The sequence below is a fragment of the Falco rusticolus genome, chromosome 6 (assembly GCF_015220075.1).
Source record: "Falco rusticolus isolate bFalRus1 chromosome 6, bFalRus1.pri, whole genome shotgun sequence".
Taxonomy (NCBI): Eukaryota; Metazoa; Chordata; class Aves; order Falconiformes; family Falconidae; genus Falco; species Falco rusticolus.
In genome coordinates this window covers 53,909,536-53,922,865 of record NC_051192.1, presented here as the reverse complement: position 1 = coordinate 53,922,865, position 13,330 = coordinate 53,909,536, and the positions used below count along the sequence as shown (strand labels likewise).

At 37.6% G+C, this 13,330-nt stretch overlaps 1 protein-coding gene across 1 annotated transcript in view; it reads left to right on the top strand.

Moving 5' to 3' along the window:
• The window catches only part of WDR27 (WD repeat domain 27), a 130,825-nt gene that overhangs the window by 50,726 nt on the left and 66,769 nt on the right, over positions 1-13,330 (top strand). Inside the window, 1 exon segment of the mRNA XM_037393182.1 lies at positions 5,812-5,914. Within this exon segment, the coding sequence (XP_037249079.1) occupies positions 5,812-5,914 (103 nt within the window).

Below are 13,330 nucleotides of genomic sequence, written 5' to 3'. Positions count from 1 at the left end.
GCTGCCAGCAGGCCGAGGGAGGTGACGCTTCCCATCTGTTTAGCATCAGTGAAGTGCCACTGGCTCTGTGTGAGCAGGGAGGTTGGATAAGGTAACCTGCAGAGCTACCTACCAGCCTCAACCATGATGTGACTCTGTGATTCTATGAAATTAGCATTTGCTCTTCTCTACTTGCCACAGAAATACAGGAATGGGAAACTTGCTGGGGGAACCGATGTAATGTTGAATAAGAGAGCAGGATGGACAAAACCAGCTGAAATTGGGAATTAATTTAAAAGGAAGGAATGGGACAGTTGCACTATGCTGTCAGATATGCTTGTTATTTACCCAGAGGTAGGGACACCAGGGAAGAGTTATTACAGCCCAGTTTAGAGGTCTGGGCTGCTGCTATGGTAGGTGTGGGGAGGTAGATGTGACAGCTGCTAAATTACTGATGCAGGTTATGGGATTGGCAGAGACAAGGTGTTGGGAGGAGCTCACAAGCACCACCCACTAACATCTTTGGTGGCAGGAGCAGCCTGCCTCTGACTCACACTCTGAACAGTAAAGGAACAGAATTTCAGCTGCTGTTATGTTCTTTGCTGCTGAAATAGCCATTCCTCATCTTTTTTTTTTTTTTTTTTTTTTTTTCCCCTGGAATAAAGGCAGTGGGTGCTTATTGGACAACTGTGAAGATATTTGAAGAATATTGGACTACTTGGACATAGTGAATTTCTTCTGCAGAATATTCAGATGCATGATAATGCTTTGATGCACACTCCCAGGGAAAATCAGTTTCACCCTCTATCAGTCTCTGAAAAGATTTGCCAATTGTATAAAGATAGTTTTAGACATTAAGGTAAAATCTCCAACTAATATTATGATCCTGTGCAACTAGATCATAAGCTCCCCTGGCAACATATTTTAGTAGAATTTCTGCAGCCACATGGAACTCATCTCATACATATTCTAACAGTTACACTTTGAGCCTTAGGGTGAGATATGCAGTTTGAACGAATAGCCCCTCAATTTTCAGTTATTTTTCAGTTTGCATGTCCACTGTGAAGTAACTTGCTTGGCGTCATCCTGAGCAAGATACACATATACACATACTCAGAATGTGATAAATTCTTGGTCTTTTCTGAATGTGATGATCCCATGATTTGTCATCTTTTTTTCCATGGAGCTTTGAGTCTTGCTATCTGGATTCTGAGGGAAAAAGGAACAAAGCAGGGGCTAGAGTTCCTCCAAGTTTGGGACTAGGGATGCATGAAAGTGTACAGGATGGAGAATGTGGTCTGTGCTGGATGTTGTTGGTGAAAGCATGCTGAGCCATACTCAACCCACACATAGGGATGTGAAGGGTTTGGTGTATGTTTAAAATGAAACCCATGTGTACAGAACGTCTAAGGTAGCTACTACTAATGTTAAGCTATACTCAGATTTTCTAGAGCCTCAGTGGATCTCCTGGTACTGAAGGGTCTCTGAATGAATACCGCAGTGCTGAGGCAAAGTAATAGAATACAAGGAAAAGTGGTTAAAAAAAAAGACGACTTTGGTTTGTAGTCAAGGTTGTTTTTTTTTTTTTTAATGCAGCAATTGGAATGAAATAGGCTGATTTGTGAGAGCATTCCCTGATTTATAGACACGTGCCATTCTGGTATCTTTCTCTTACAAAGACAGAAAGCATGTTACATTTTTTTTTCCCTGATATTCAGCAAATTGTTTGCAATATAAAAAGATACATATTTTGGAATGTAGACTAAAAGCTGTACAATGGAGAACATAGGAAAAACTTGGCTGTTTGCTGTCCCATGCAATTACCAGATGTTTGTCATGGTAACCCCTGTAAAGCTCTGACCAGAAAAGCGTTCTTAGGAGGCTGGACAGCATGCCAGCTGGCCACATAAAGCTTGCAATATCCAAAATAAGTTTGATCACCACCTGTTGCTACTTAAAAAAACCCACAAACCACGGGAGAAAGAAAAAATAAAGCCTGAAATATGAGAACTCCTAGAATAAGCTAGTTATGCATACAATGCCTATCTATTTATTCTAAGATTTGTTATCCACTTTTTTTCCATTGCTGTGATACCTGGAGATATCTAGAGTTAATAGATTGTATAACAAAGTTCCTAGTGGATTCTGTGAAAAGTTTAATCAGAATTAGTTTTTTAAAATGTCTTTTTGGAGCATAATTTTGAGGGGATGGGGAGGTAGTTATACTTGTAATAGAACATACACCCTGATTATAATGGAAAAGTTGAACAGGAAAACAATTAAGAAAATAGAATCCAGGATGTTATTGATTATTGTGGCTGTAGTAGCACAAGAAACAGTAGCATTGTCATGTGACTCAGACATTGCTTTATATTGCTGTGGTATAGCGGAGAAAAGATTAGTGAAAGCCTTGGAAATTACCTGTTAACAGTACCCTGTTACTTCTTATGCATCCATCTATAGGTGGAGTAAGTGATTTATCGGTCACAGGTGCAGATAAGTCAAATTCTTTTGAGAGGAAGTTGTTTGCAGTGATTTGTTAGGAGACTCTTCTGTGAAGAAGAAACACCTCATTGTGGAAGTTAGCTTTTACAGGTCCTGAGAATGAGGTCTTACTAGTCCTGACGGCCAGTGCTCTGCTTCGGGAAGAAGGGTGATCCTGAAGGCATATTCAGGTCAGACAGAGGATATATGTATTTTGTTTATTTTTCTCATGGAATTTTCTTTCATGGGATGCTGTTACATCTTACAATTATAAGATTAAAAAGAACCTTTTTCTTCAAATATTTGTATCAACATTGTCTGTATGTGACTATAAGAAAAGGCACTGAGAAGGACTGTATTTTTTGGGGGACTCTGAAAATCACAAACAACACAACTGGGGCTCTGGCAGAGACAATAAAAAACATGCTTGAGGCTGAGTTGTGGGAGATATCTACTCTACACAATTAATAATGTTTAGTGGGAGCCTAACTGAGGGCAAAATCTTGCAATGCCACATCTGACCATGAAGGAGAACAGCAGAGAGATGAAACACATTGTGCTTCATTTTTGTTTCTGTCTGTCCAAGGTGTTTGAAAGACAGACTTGCCCAAAGTTATAATAATGCCTTTGCTGCTTAATCAGCATCACGTAATGATTGCAGTTTGAAGGCATCTTTGGAGGTCATCTTGTCTAACTCCCCTGCTCAAGCAGGTACAGCTGGTTGTCCGTGACCATATCCACATGGCTTTTGAATATCTCCAAGGAAGGAGGTTCTACAATGTCTCTGGGCAACTTGTACTAGTGCTCAGTCACCCTCACAGAAAAAAAGTGTTTTCTGATGTTCAGAGTGTCCTGCATTTCAGCTTTTGCCTATTGCCTCTTGTCCTGTCTCTGGGTGCCATTGAAGAGAGCCTAGCTCTGTGTTCTTTGAAGTGTGCCTCCAGCTCCTTGATGGCTGATGTTTATTGTGAGGCCACTCTCAAGTGTCATTGAAAGATCATGGTCATCAGGAGAGAGATCTGAAGACAGAATGAAAGTAAATGCCATTCCTATCTTCAAAAAGGGGCAAGAAGGAGATCCCAGGGAACTATGGACTGGTCGGCCTCACCTTGATCCCTAGGAAGGTAATAGAACAACTAATTATGGAAACCATTTCCAGTGACTGAGTGCTGGCACAGGTTGCCCAGTAAGGTTGTGGAGTTTTACAGATTGAGGATACTCAAAACCCATCTGGACATGGTCCTCATCAACTAGCTCTAGGTGAGCAGAGAAGTTGGACAAGATGACTTGCAGAGGTTCCTGCAATCATTACGTGATTCTGTGAATGCTGTGGTATGGGAACAACATGCTACCCTTTACTTTTTCTTTTAAGTTATCTTGCAAAAAGTAAAGTTCTTTGAAAGTATAAATCAAATATGTATTCTGTGACTTGTCCTCCATTGCCTAACCTTTGGAGTCATATATGTTAAATGCTGCATTCAAGGAGACGGAGGTAGCTAGTATTCTTTACCGTCCATAGGAAGCCTGAATAGAGGCAGGTTATTCAGTGACTCAAATGCAGCCATTGGTTATTGAAAGTCTCTGAATACTCATGTAAGAATGATGTGCAAATTGACGTTGAAGAATGTTTTTACATCTTAGTCATAGTAATTGACTGTCTTCACAAGTTGCTTCTCTTCGAATTGTAGTGTTTTCTTAAATAGGAATACTTAAAACAGTTTTAGAGTAGAACTAGCTTGAGGTGAAAGGTCTGGTTACTATATACCTAAAATGTCCATTGGTATCAGTAGGGTTTTTTTATACAGAAATTCAGCCAAGTATGTACTATCTTTGAAAGTTTAGAGTTAGGTGACAGTACAGAGTTAGGCTCTGTAAAACGGTGTATTTTCATGCATTCAGAAGTGTCGGGTTTTTATGCTTTAGTAAGTGATAGACATTGGATCAGTCACAAAGTGATGCTTTTGTTTAAGTAGTCCTGTTTCACCTGGGTGAACGAAATCAACTTGGCATTCAGCACATTCCCGCACATACATGTATGTCTAAGACAGAACAACGTGGTATAAAAATTTAGAGATTTCTGCACATGGATTCAGTCAATTGAATTAACATAGCATCTGTGATTTCACTGGCCAGGAAAAAGTGTATATCACAGGTGCTGGCAGGAGATGTTACTATTTAAAATTTGTTCCTGGACCAAGCACATATATAAAAAAAGAATGTGTGACATCTGTATTATGGAAAAGTATATGTATTTGTTTTGTAAGGAGCAGGACAGGTTGATAGCATTCATAAAAAAGCCAAAGGAATAACATAGATTATTATGTCTGATTTGAAATGATACCTTGTAGATACAAAAAACAAAGCTCTGAAATGAGGTATACATATGTAAATGATAATTCTGAATGGGTTTAAACTTGTATTAAAATGTCCTTTAACACTTAAGCAACTCTAACTACTACTTCGTTCCTCAGTTTTATAGTGACTACAAAGATATCAGTTCTTCAGAGTCATGGATTTTTTTAGATGGATATTAATCTTCATCTCATTAAAAACATTATTATTTTTAAATGGGACAAGTGTGCTCAGCTGTCAAAAACTTACTCTGCAATGCTACCTTGCAATATTAACATGAAAAGTAGGAAATTAATTCCTTGTGTTAAATTTAAATGCATTCTTTTCTTTAGACTGTATTAACACAGATAGGTAAGAAGTTATCTACAGTTGTAGCGTAGATAAGTAGATTTATCAGTTTGGAATCTCATTCAGATATTGCCTTTCTCACATTTTCCACATCCAATAAAATAGTGCACTAAATAGAGCAACACAGATTAAATATCCAGATTCAGGTATAAGAAGAGCAAGCAATAAATATTTGTGTTCTGATACCACATACTGGATATTCATTTGATATAAATTACTTGAGGGAGATTTCTAAAGCTTCACAGAACAGACTGGCTTTCACAACACCCTCCCCTTAATGCAGGGGAGTTTGGCTTTCCCTGCTGAGATGGCTAACAAGGGGTAGCTCAATGGTAGGCATTGCAGCTCCTCATTTGTAAATAGGAATGTTGTTTCTATCTTTGTAAACTCAATAAGGCCAAAGCATGGTTTTGGCCATTGTCCTGGGATAATTTTGTGCGTTCATTTTATTTTTAGTTTCTAATATTCTTTAAGGTATTTCAGTTTTGTCAAAATCCTACTGCAGGGATATTTAAAATTTTAATTTGTGGATTTGCCTTGGTAAATTTGTAGACTAAGAAAAATGGATGAGACCAGTGGGATTCATGAAAATGGCAGTAAAAAAGCTAGTTTTTAGTTGGTGTTAATAAGACTGAAATTTCTCTGAAGGTGTGAACGTCGTTTCAAAGGGCACAGTAGCCGCTGCTATCCATGTGGAATTGCAGTATCTCCTTGCGGACGGTTTCTAGCCAGTGGATCAGATGACAAATGTGTAAGTAGTGTTTTCGCTTATTTTCCTCCTGAATTATACGAGCTACTCATATGGTAGACAAAGTAGTCTTTTTATGCGTGTTTCTAGGGTTCAGCTCAATATGCAAAACTTAGGTCTGTTATATTTTCATGTAATTCATTTATATGTAGTAGTTACATATGATTCCTGATCTGTTTGCTCTTTGTTTTGCCTGAAAAATCCTTGAACAAGCAAATCTTAGTGCTCAAAGTAATTGCTAAAACCTCATTTCTAAAAGTTTTCATAGTGCTTGACTCTAAATTGTCACATGCCATCAAAGGTGGGAAAAATGGTATCCCCTGTATGGCAGCTTTACATAGTGTGTATGTATCTGACCACTAGGAACTGTGTAGCAGCTACACATTAATTCACTTAAGGTCCCAAATACAGGGTGATGAATCTTTTATTACTGGTTTCTTGTGAACTGGTCAGCTGAATACAAAATGAGAAGTCATTCAGCTGTAATTAGAACTTTCCATAATTCATGGTATAACTTTGATTGTGTGTGTTTCCTCCCCAGACAGGTTATCTTCTCATTCAATGTCAACTACATTTTAATTATTACACTTAGCAAAGAATCCTGAGTTAAAGTGTATTACTACCTTTTTGAGTATGCACCTAATTTTCATTTGTTAAGTCCTGCGCTGTTGGCACAATATTTTTCTTGCTGTTTGCTAAGAGGTAGATCATTGCTAGCTTGTAGTATAGGCCTTTGAAACTGGGCTGAGGTTGGGTTCATTGTAAGCACATCCTTTCAAAACATCTGGGTAGGACAGCTGTTTAACTTTCCTTTAGGTATTTTTAGGTGACTCATCAGGGCTATGACACAGGGTTTCTGGTCAACTTCACATTCAGAACAGGAGGAATTTGCTGTTGTGGTTAGTTTTGAAATACTAGTTCCAATCATGTGTGAAGGTTAGAGGTTTTATTGGCAGATTGCTGGAGATTTGGCAATAGCTAATGTGTTCTTGACATTTGCGTGATAAAATATATTTTTCAAATTTCTGGTAGTTTACATTTGAAAATGTATTTTGCAATGCAGAAGAAAGGCTTTTTGCTTTATGTGTGAAACAAAGTGCATGTAATATTGATCTCAGCTCACCTATATGATATATTTAATCAAGATTACTAATAAAGATTGATTTTGAATAGCATGAAAAGAGGTGCAGTCACAAAACCTTTTGTCCTCTTTTTTTTTGCATAAGGCTGTTGTTTGGTACTACTGCTGATAAAAGGAAAGAAAGGTATAGAGCATGATTTTGCCCTTACTCCAAATTCTTGGCACATAGTTGCTTGTCATAGGAAGCTGAATAGATGGACTGCATCCTGCTCCAGTTGGCATGTGATCCCTGGTGGGCACAGTGCCAGTCAATACTTTTTAGTGTGGCTTCTGGGTTGGAATCTTGCATAATTTGCATCGTATATCTGTGGAGAACTTTCATTGTTCTTGTTGTCCCCTCTGGAAAACTGAGTGAAGTTTCGGACTCTTGCTACAGCTGTACTGTTAGGACAAATACAGTTTTGGGGCATTTTTAGAAGGCTTTTCTTTAAAGTGTTGAGACTGGATATACTTTTGTGTTTCCTTTTGAAAAAGAAAATTGATCATGGCACCGAACAATCCATTCATATTGTTAAACTGATAACATCCTGACAAGTGGACTGATGTACGACTGGAACAGTTTTAAGAGTATCAGAAAGCCGCATATTTTTGCAGATGGTGTTCTATGACTGAACGTTCTTTGGAATTCAGAAAGCTGCATAAAAATTCAGCAGTGTGGATACAAAGTGTTATCTTGAAATAAAGCATTCTGGAAATAAGTTATGTAACTTTCCACTGACTAGCAACTGCATCTTCAATCATCTTGGCATTTAATTTATGAAGTGCAACGCTTGCAGCCTGTGGTTAACAAATATGATTGATTTTAAAGCCAAAAGAGGCAGAATTGGAATATAATTGAGAGACATTAATCTTAAACTGCCTTTTATATTTCACAATATCTGAAGTGTTTGATAGAGAGGAATATGTTGGCTGCATTGATTAATAGCAAAATCAAAACCATATTTCTACAGGGCATACAATCAGAAAACCAAAATATGTTATTTTAAACAGAGGTACAAATTCTGTCTGCCTTTTTCTGTACTTACAAAGTATATGACATATTTTTATGAGAGCAGCTTGGTATAGCTTCTGTGTGGCTGAAGTAGCCACTTGTTATTTGAACTGCTTTTGTGTGTGTTAGTATGAGATTTGTACATACTGTAAATCATGGGTTGAAAGTGTTTCCCTGAGTACTCCAATTTCTTTAAGAGAACCTTTGTCAAGAGCTGTGTAGGACCTGACAGTCTGATCAAAGCAGGCACTCACAGGATCCTGGTTTTGAACTGAGATTATCCTTTCCATAATTCATTGTGATTAGAAAATGTACAAAGTTAACATTTTTAATATCGGATCTTCTCTTCATCTTAAATAGCCTAAGGTTACAAATTACATGGGCTGACTTATTCTTAATGGAATACACATAATATCTTAACTTCTAACTATTTTACAAGTGGATATTTTGAGGTTTCTGACTATCAGATGATAGTATTAAGGATGCTGGACAAATACTCTCATTGGGTTTAAATTTCCATTTTCCTGGGCTCTGTACAAAAACTCTTACCTAAACATTTGTTGACCAAAGAAATCTTAGTTTAAAAGGACAAAAATATCTGGAGAGTGTGAAATGCTACTTTTAGAAATAGAAATAGCTAATATTTTCCTGTGCTCCATGTAGTTCCAGTTAGCTGTTTTACTTCATGTCTAATTAAGTTCTTCATTTTTGTCTTTGAAGACCTTAGGGCTCTCTGAATAAATTCCAAGTTTCCAGAAATGAAGTAGGGAACGCAGAAATAAAGATTTGGCTCTTTAATTGTTTTCAGATTCATTCTTGCTAGCTCTCTTTGAGCTGTAGACTAAGGGGCACATTTTGACCCTAGCGCTGAAATGGAATTTGCTAACATAAAACTGTGCTCATGCCAAATCCCAAAGCCTGGGCTCACAGTTCACACCGACTGTCCCATACTGCAAACCCAGAAGATTTTCAGCATAACAGGTTGCTACATCGATAGCAAAAATAAATGGTAACGTATGAAATTATCTTCCATTTTATTTACACTTTCCATCAAAGTATAGGATTTTGCCTACAACATTGTCTTTGAAACACATTCTAAATCCCAGATTGAATTTGTGCCTTCCAGCTGTGAAGACACCAAAGCTAGAAAGAGTAGGAAGATTGTTTCTTCTTCTCCAGAGGGCATCAACACTGAAAGGAGTAACAGGAGACAGTGTAAGGCAGTTTGATGCTTATACATAACACCAGTGTACCAAGCTTTTGTTAACCCCTGAATATTAACATTTGTGCAAAACTGGGTTTAGAGTAAAATCCAGTTATGTGAGTGATGCTGGAAGCATATTGATCAGGGGGCATATCCAAAGAATTCTGCAAATCTGAGAGTGGTGGCTGGATGCAAACTTGGATCTGATAGTGCTTGCAGATTCAGTTGTTTTCAGATACAAGACTCTGTATCTGGCAAAACACAAACTGTATAATTTGTTTATAGCTGACACCTTAGTTTTAAATAGTTACAGAAGTTGATCTTCCAAATAGAAAGTCAGTCCTACTGAGCAATATACTCTAACGTTTTGTTACCAGATATATGTTTAGTCGTAAAATTCACTGGCTCAGATCACATAATAGATTTATGGCTTTCCTTATTGGATTAGGCTAATAACTTATTTGATAAGGACAAGAGAAATAAATATTATATAGCAGAACTCTTGATTTTATTTTTATCTATTCTTATGTCATGGTTTAACCCCAGCCGGCAGCTAAGTACCACACAGCCTCTTACTCTACCCTGCCCCACAGTGGGATGGGGAAGAGAACTAGGGAAAAAAGTAAAACTTGAGGGTAGAGATAAAACCAATTTAATAATTGAAATATAATAATGATAATAATAACAACAATAAACATTAACAATAATAATAATGAAAAGAAGAGGGAGGGAGAGAGGACTAGAATCCAAAGGGAAGGGAAAAAACAAGGGATGCACAATACAATTGCTCACCGTCTGCTGACAGATTCCCAGCCAGTCCCCAGGCAGCGATCCACAGGCCCTGGCCAACTCACCTCAGTTTACAAAATCAGCATGATGTTCTATGGTATGGAATATGCCTTTGGCTAATTTGGATCAGCTGTCCTGGCTGTGTCCCCTCCCGGTTTCTTGTGCCTCTCCAGCCTTCTCACTGGCAGGGTCTTGGAAACTGAGAAATCCTTGTCTTAGTATAAACATTATTCAGCAATAACTGAACAGTTCATCAGCATGTTATCAACATTATCCTCCCACCAAATCCAAAACACAGTACGGCACCCAGCTACTGAGAAGAAAATTAATTTTATCCCAGCCAAATCCAGAACATCTTACATCAAGACAGGCAGCTTTAAATGTGTTATTTCTTATTTTGTCAATCATAAATGCATTCAAAATGCAATGCTGCTATGTATTAAACTCTTCATCTACTTTACTCTGCCTCATATATTTTGTCTTTGAGAAGCCATAGTGAAAGGAGCTCTATAATTTGAAGTAGTTTAAATTTTTTAAAGTTCTCCCCCTTATTTTCTCTAGTGTATGAGTTATGGTGCACTGGTGCAGAGTGAGCACACTTCTTCTTGAAGCATGTCTCCCAGTCCACCCCATTTAAAGTGCTTTGATTTGTATTACAGTCTTGGATCGTGCAGATTGATTCCTTTCAGGTGAGGCTGAGGTGTGAAGGCAACTCCTTGAGCAAACCAAATGTTCTCTATATACTAACAGTGTTCAGTCCACAGCATCAGAGGTAAGACAGCCCAAAGTAAAACACCAAAATACATTTGGAGTTTGGGTTGCCAGCACTGTTTTTTTCTATACATCTGCTCCTCTTGCGCTGCACTACTTTCTAATGTAATCATTGCCATAGGAGTTTATGATCTATTTCTTGACTGCTATAGCTGTATATATATATTATTAAAGATATTAGTATTTTCTGTGGCTCAGGTCTGTTACCTATGTGATCAGTTACTCTGATCTTATTTATACAAAATGCTTCCACCCTTGTGTTTCAGTATTGTGATAAGCTTACAAAACTATACCTGATTAGGTCAAAAATTGCATAAAAGGGTCTAGATAGCAAAGAGAAAAACACACCAAGAACCCCAAGATGTGAATGATGAAATTATGTGGTTGGTCATTCTCCCTTTGAGACCACAATTTCACTGGAACTTTTTAGACACTAATGAATGGAAGATAAAAGACTACAGATGAGGGAAGAGGCAGGAGGTTGAGACAGATATGCTGGTATGGACGTATGTAAATGGGGGAGACAAGACTTGCTAATAGTTCAGAATGTTTAGTTCATTATCTCTTGGGAGTGTATCTTGGGGGTATTGCTGATGTTTATGTATCTTTGATACAAGAATATGCCGTAGTGTTGACTTTAATACTGGATTTGGAAAAGCAGGATATTTTCTGTACTGAAAATTTCCTTTTAGAAAGGTCTGATAGTGGTGTTGTCTAGTACTTATTGTCTTGGTCTACACTTCATACCAGAGGGCTTGCAGAACAAAATGTGTTATATGAAGCAGCGGTAGGGGCTATCTGGGGTATTTAGCTTTTCAGCGTCATTGGTTTCCCAGTTATATATTGCTCAAGGTTTATTTTATAGGTCTGTATTGTTTAACTAAGATAGTCTTTTAGAGAAAAAATCGGGAGAAAATAACATTACTAATGTTTACTGTGGAAAAACCAGGACTGACATTGCTTGGCAGAAGGAAATCGATGGCAGAGGATGAATGGCAGAGACTGCAACTACCTCTCTGCCAGCTCTTGCTGGAGGAAATCTATCTCCTTCCTAAGAAGAACACAATTTTTTGTTACTCTTGAACCTCAGTTTCTTGGATTCTTTGGTAGCATGGTTGGCTCTTATGCCTATTATTCTAGGAGGGAAGAGATAAATATTGCTTCTTATTAATACAGTAGTGACTTTACAGTGTGTCATTACTTTGCTGTCTCTTTGAGATACCTTTGAAGATGATTGAAAATCTTACCCTTGGTAGATGATTTTATGAACAGTGGAATGAAGTGAACATGAGCATATTAGCTGCTCTTGTGTGCTTCTTGGTCAGGTCAGTCTATTTGCTTTATCTATGCCTCTGCACCTCAGACCTGACCCCCATAAAACCAGACTGGCAGTTGAGAGTAATGGAGGATTTTCTGCTGGCTATGGATGTGTGCTTATTTAACTACTACAGAACACCTTTTTTTCTAGCAGCCTGTCAGACTGAACTTTAAGAGGCTGTAGTGTTTAAGTTTGGTAATACTTTTGAGAGTTAAGTGGAAGTATGAGAAATTAGCCTTTTTGCTAAAGAAAAGTAATTTTGTGGAAAATAAACTGTATTCAAATTTAGGCAAAACAGGAAGTCTAAGTAGATATGAATATACAAGGTTCATTTTGGAATTCATCCAGCAGTGAGGTGCTAAGAGTGGATATATATAGCTTTATATCCATAGGACTTGTGTTTTCTATATGTATACCTCTTAGTCTACAACTGACAGCAGCTGAATTTTGGGTATCGCTGGTACATATGGATATAATCCCACTAATTGGTTGCATTATGCTTGCAAATTTATTAAGGTGGGGTAATCCTTTGTAAAGCTAATGAAATTCCCTGTTATGCCTAAACATCTGAATGAAGATCATCTGCATCATCTACATCTTGCAGTATTTCTGTCAAACAGTCAACACTGGTACACGAACAGGGAATGCAATTATTGGTATAGTTGATATAGAAAGGAGTCTTAGCAGTAGTTGGGAAAGATCCAGCTCCAGAGTGGGTGAGATTCAACCATGCTGCTTCATAATGAGAGGTCAGGTAAATTTTCTTAGAACTAAATCTTCAAGTAATAATTCCACACTCTGCCAAACCTGGATCTTATAAAAGTAACCACAACCTAAATACAGCAGTTTGGTGCTACGTAAATTGCACAGGCAGACAAATAAAAGCAATTGTATACGTGAGACTTTGAAACTGGCTAACTACATAGAAACTAAACCCAGGTAAAATATGAATTTGAAGCTTCTAAGAAGGGTGCCTTACAGAGGCGAATCTGAGATATGGTTTAGATCTGTTTAGGTAATCTCTTTTAGTGAGGAAAATTCAAACTGTGTTACCTATAACTGCCAGCACACTGATACATTGAGAAGTATCCCCTGGACCTTGAAAGATGATTCATCTTGATAATATTAACTGTTTTAATAATAAAGAGCATTATTAATTTTCACTGTTAACTCCTTTTGTATTATGTCAAAGGAACTCAGATGGA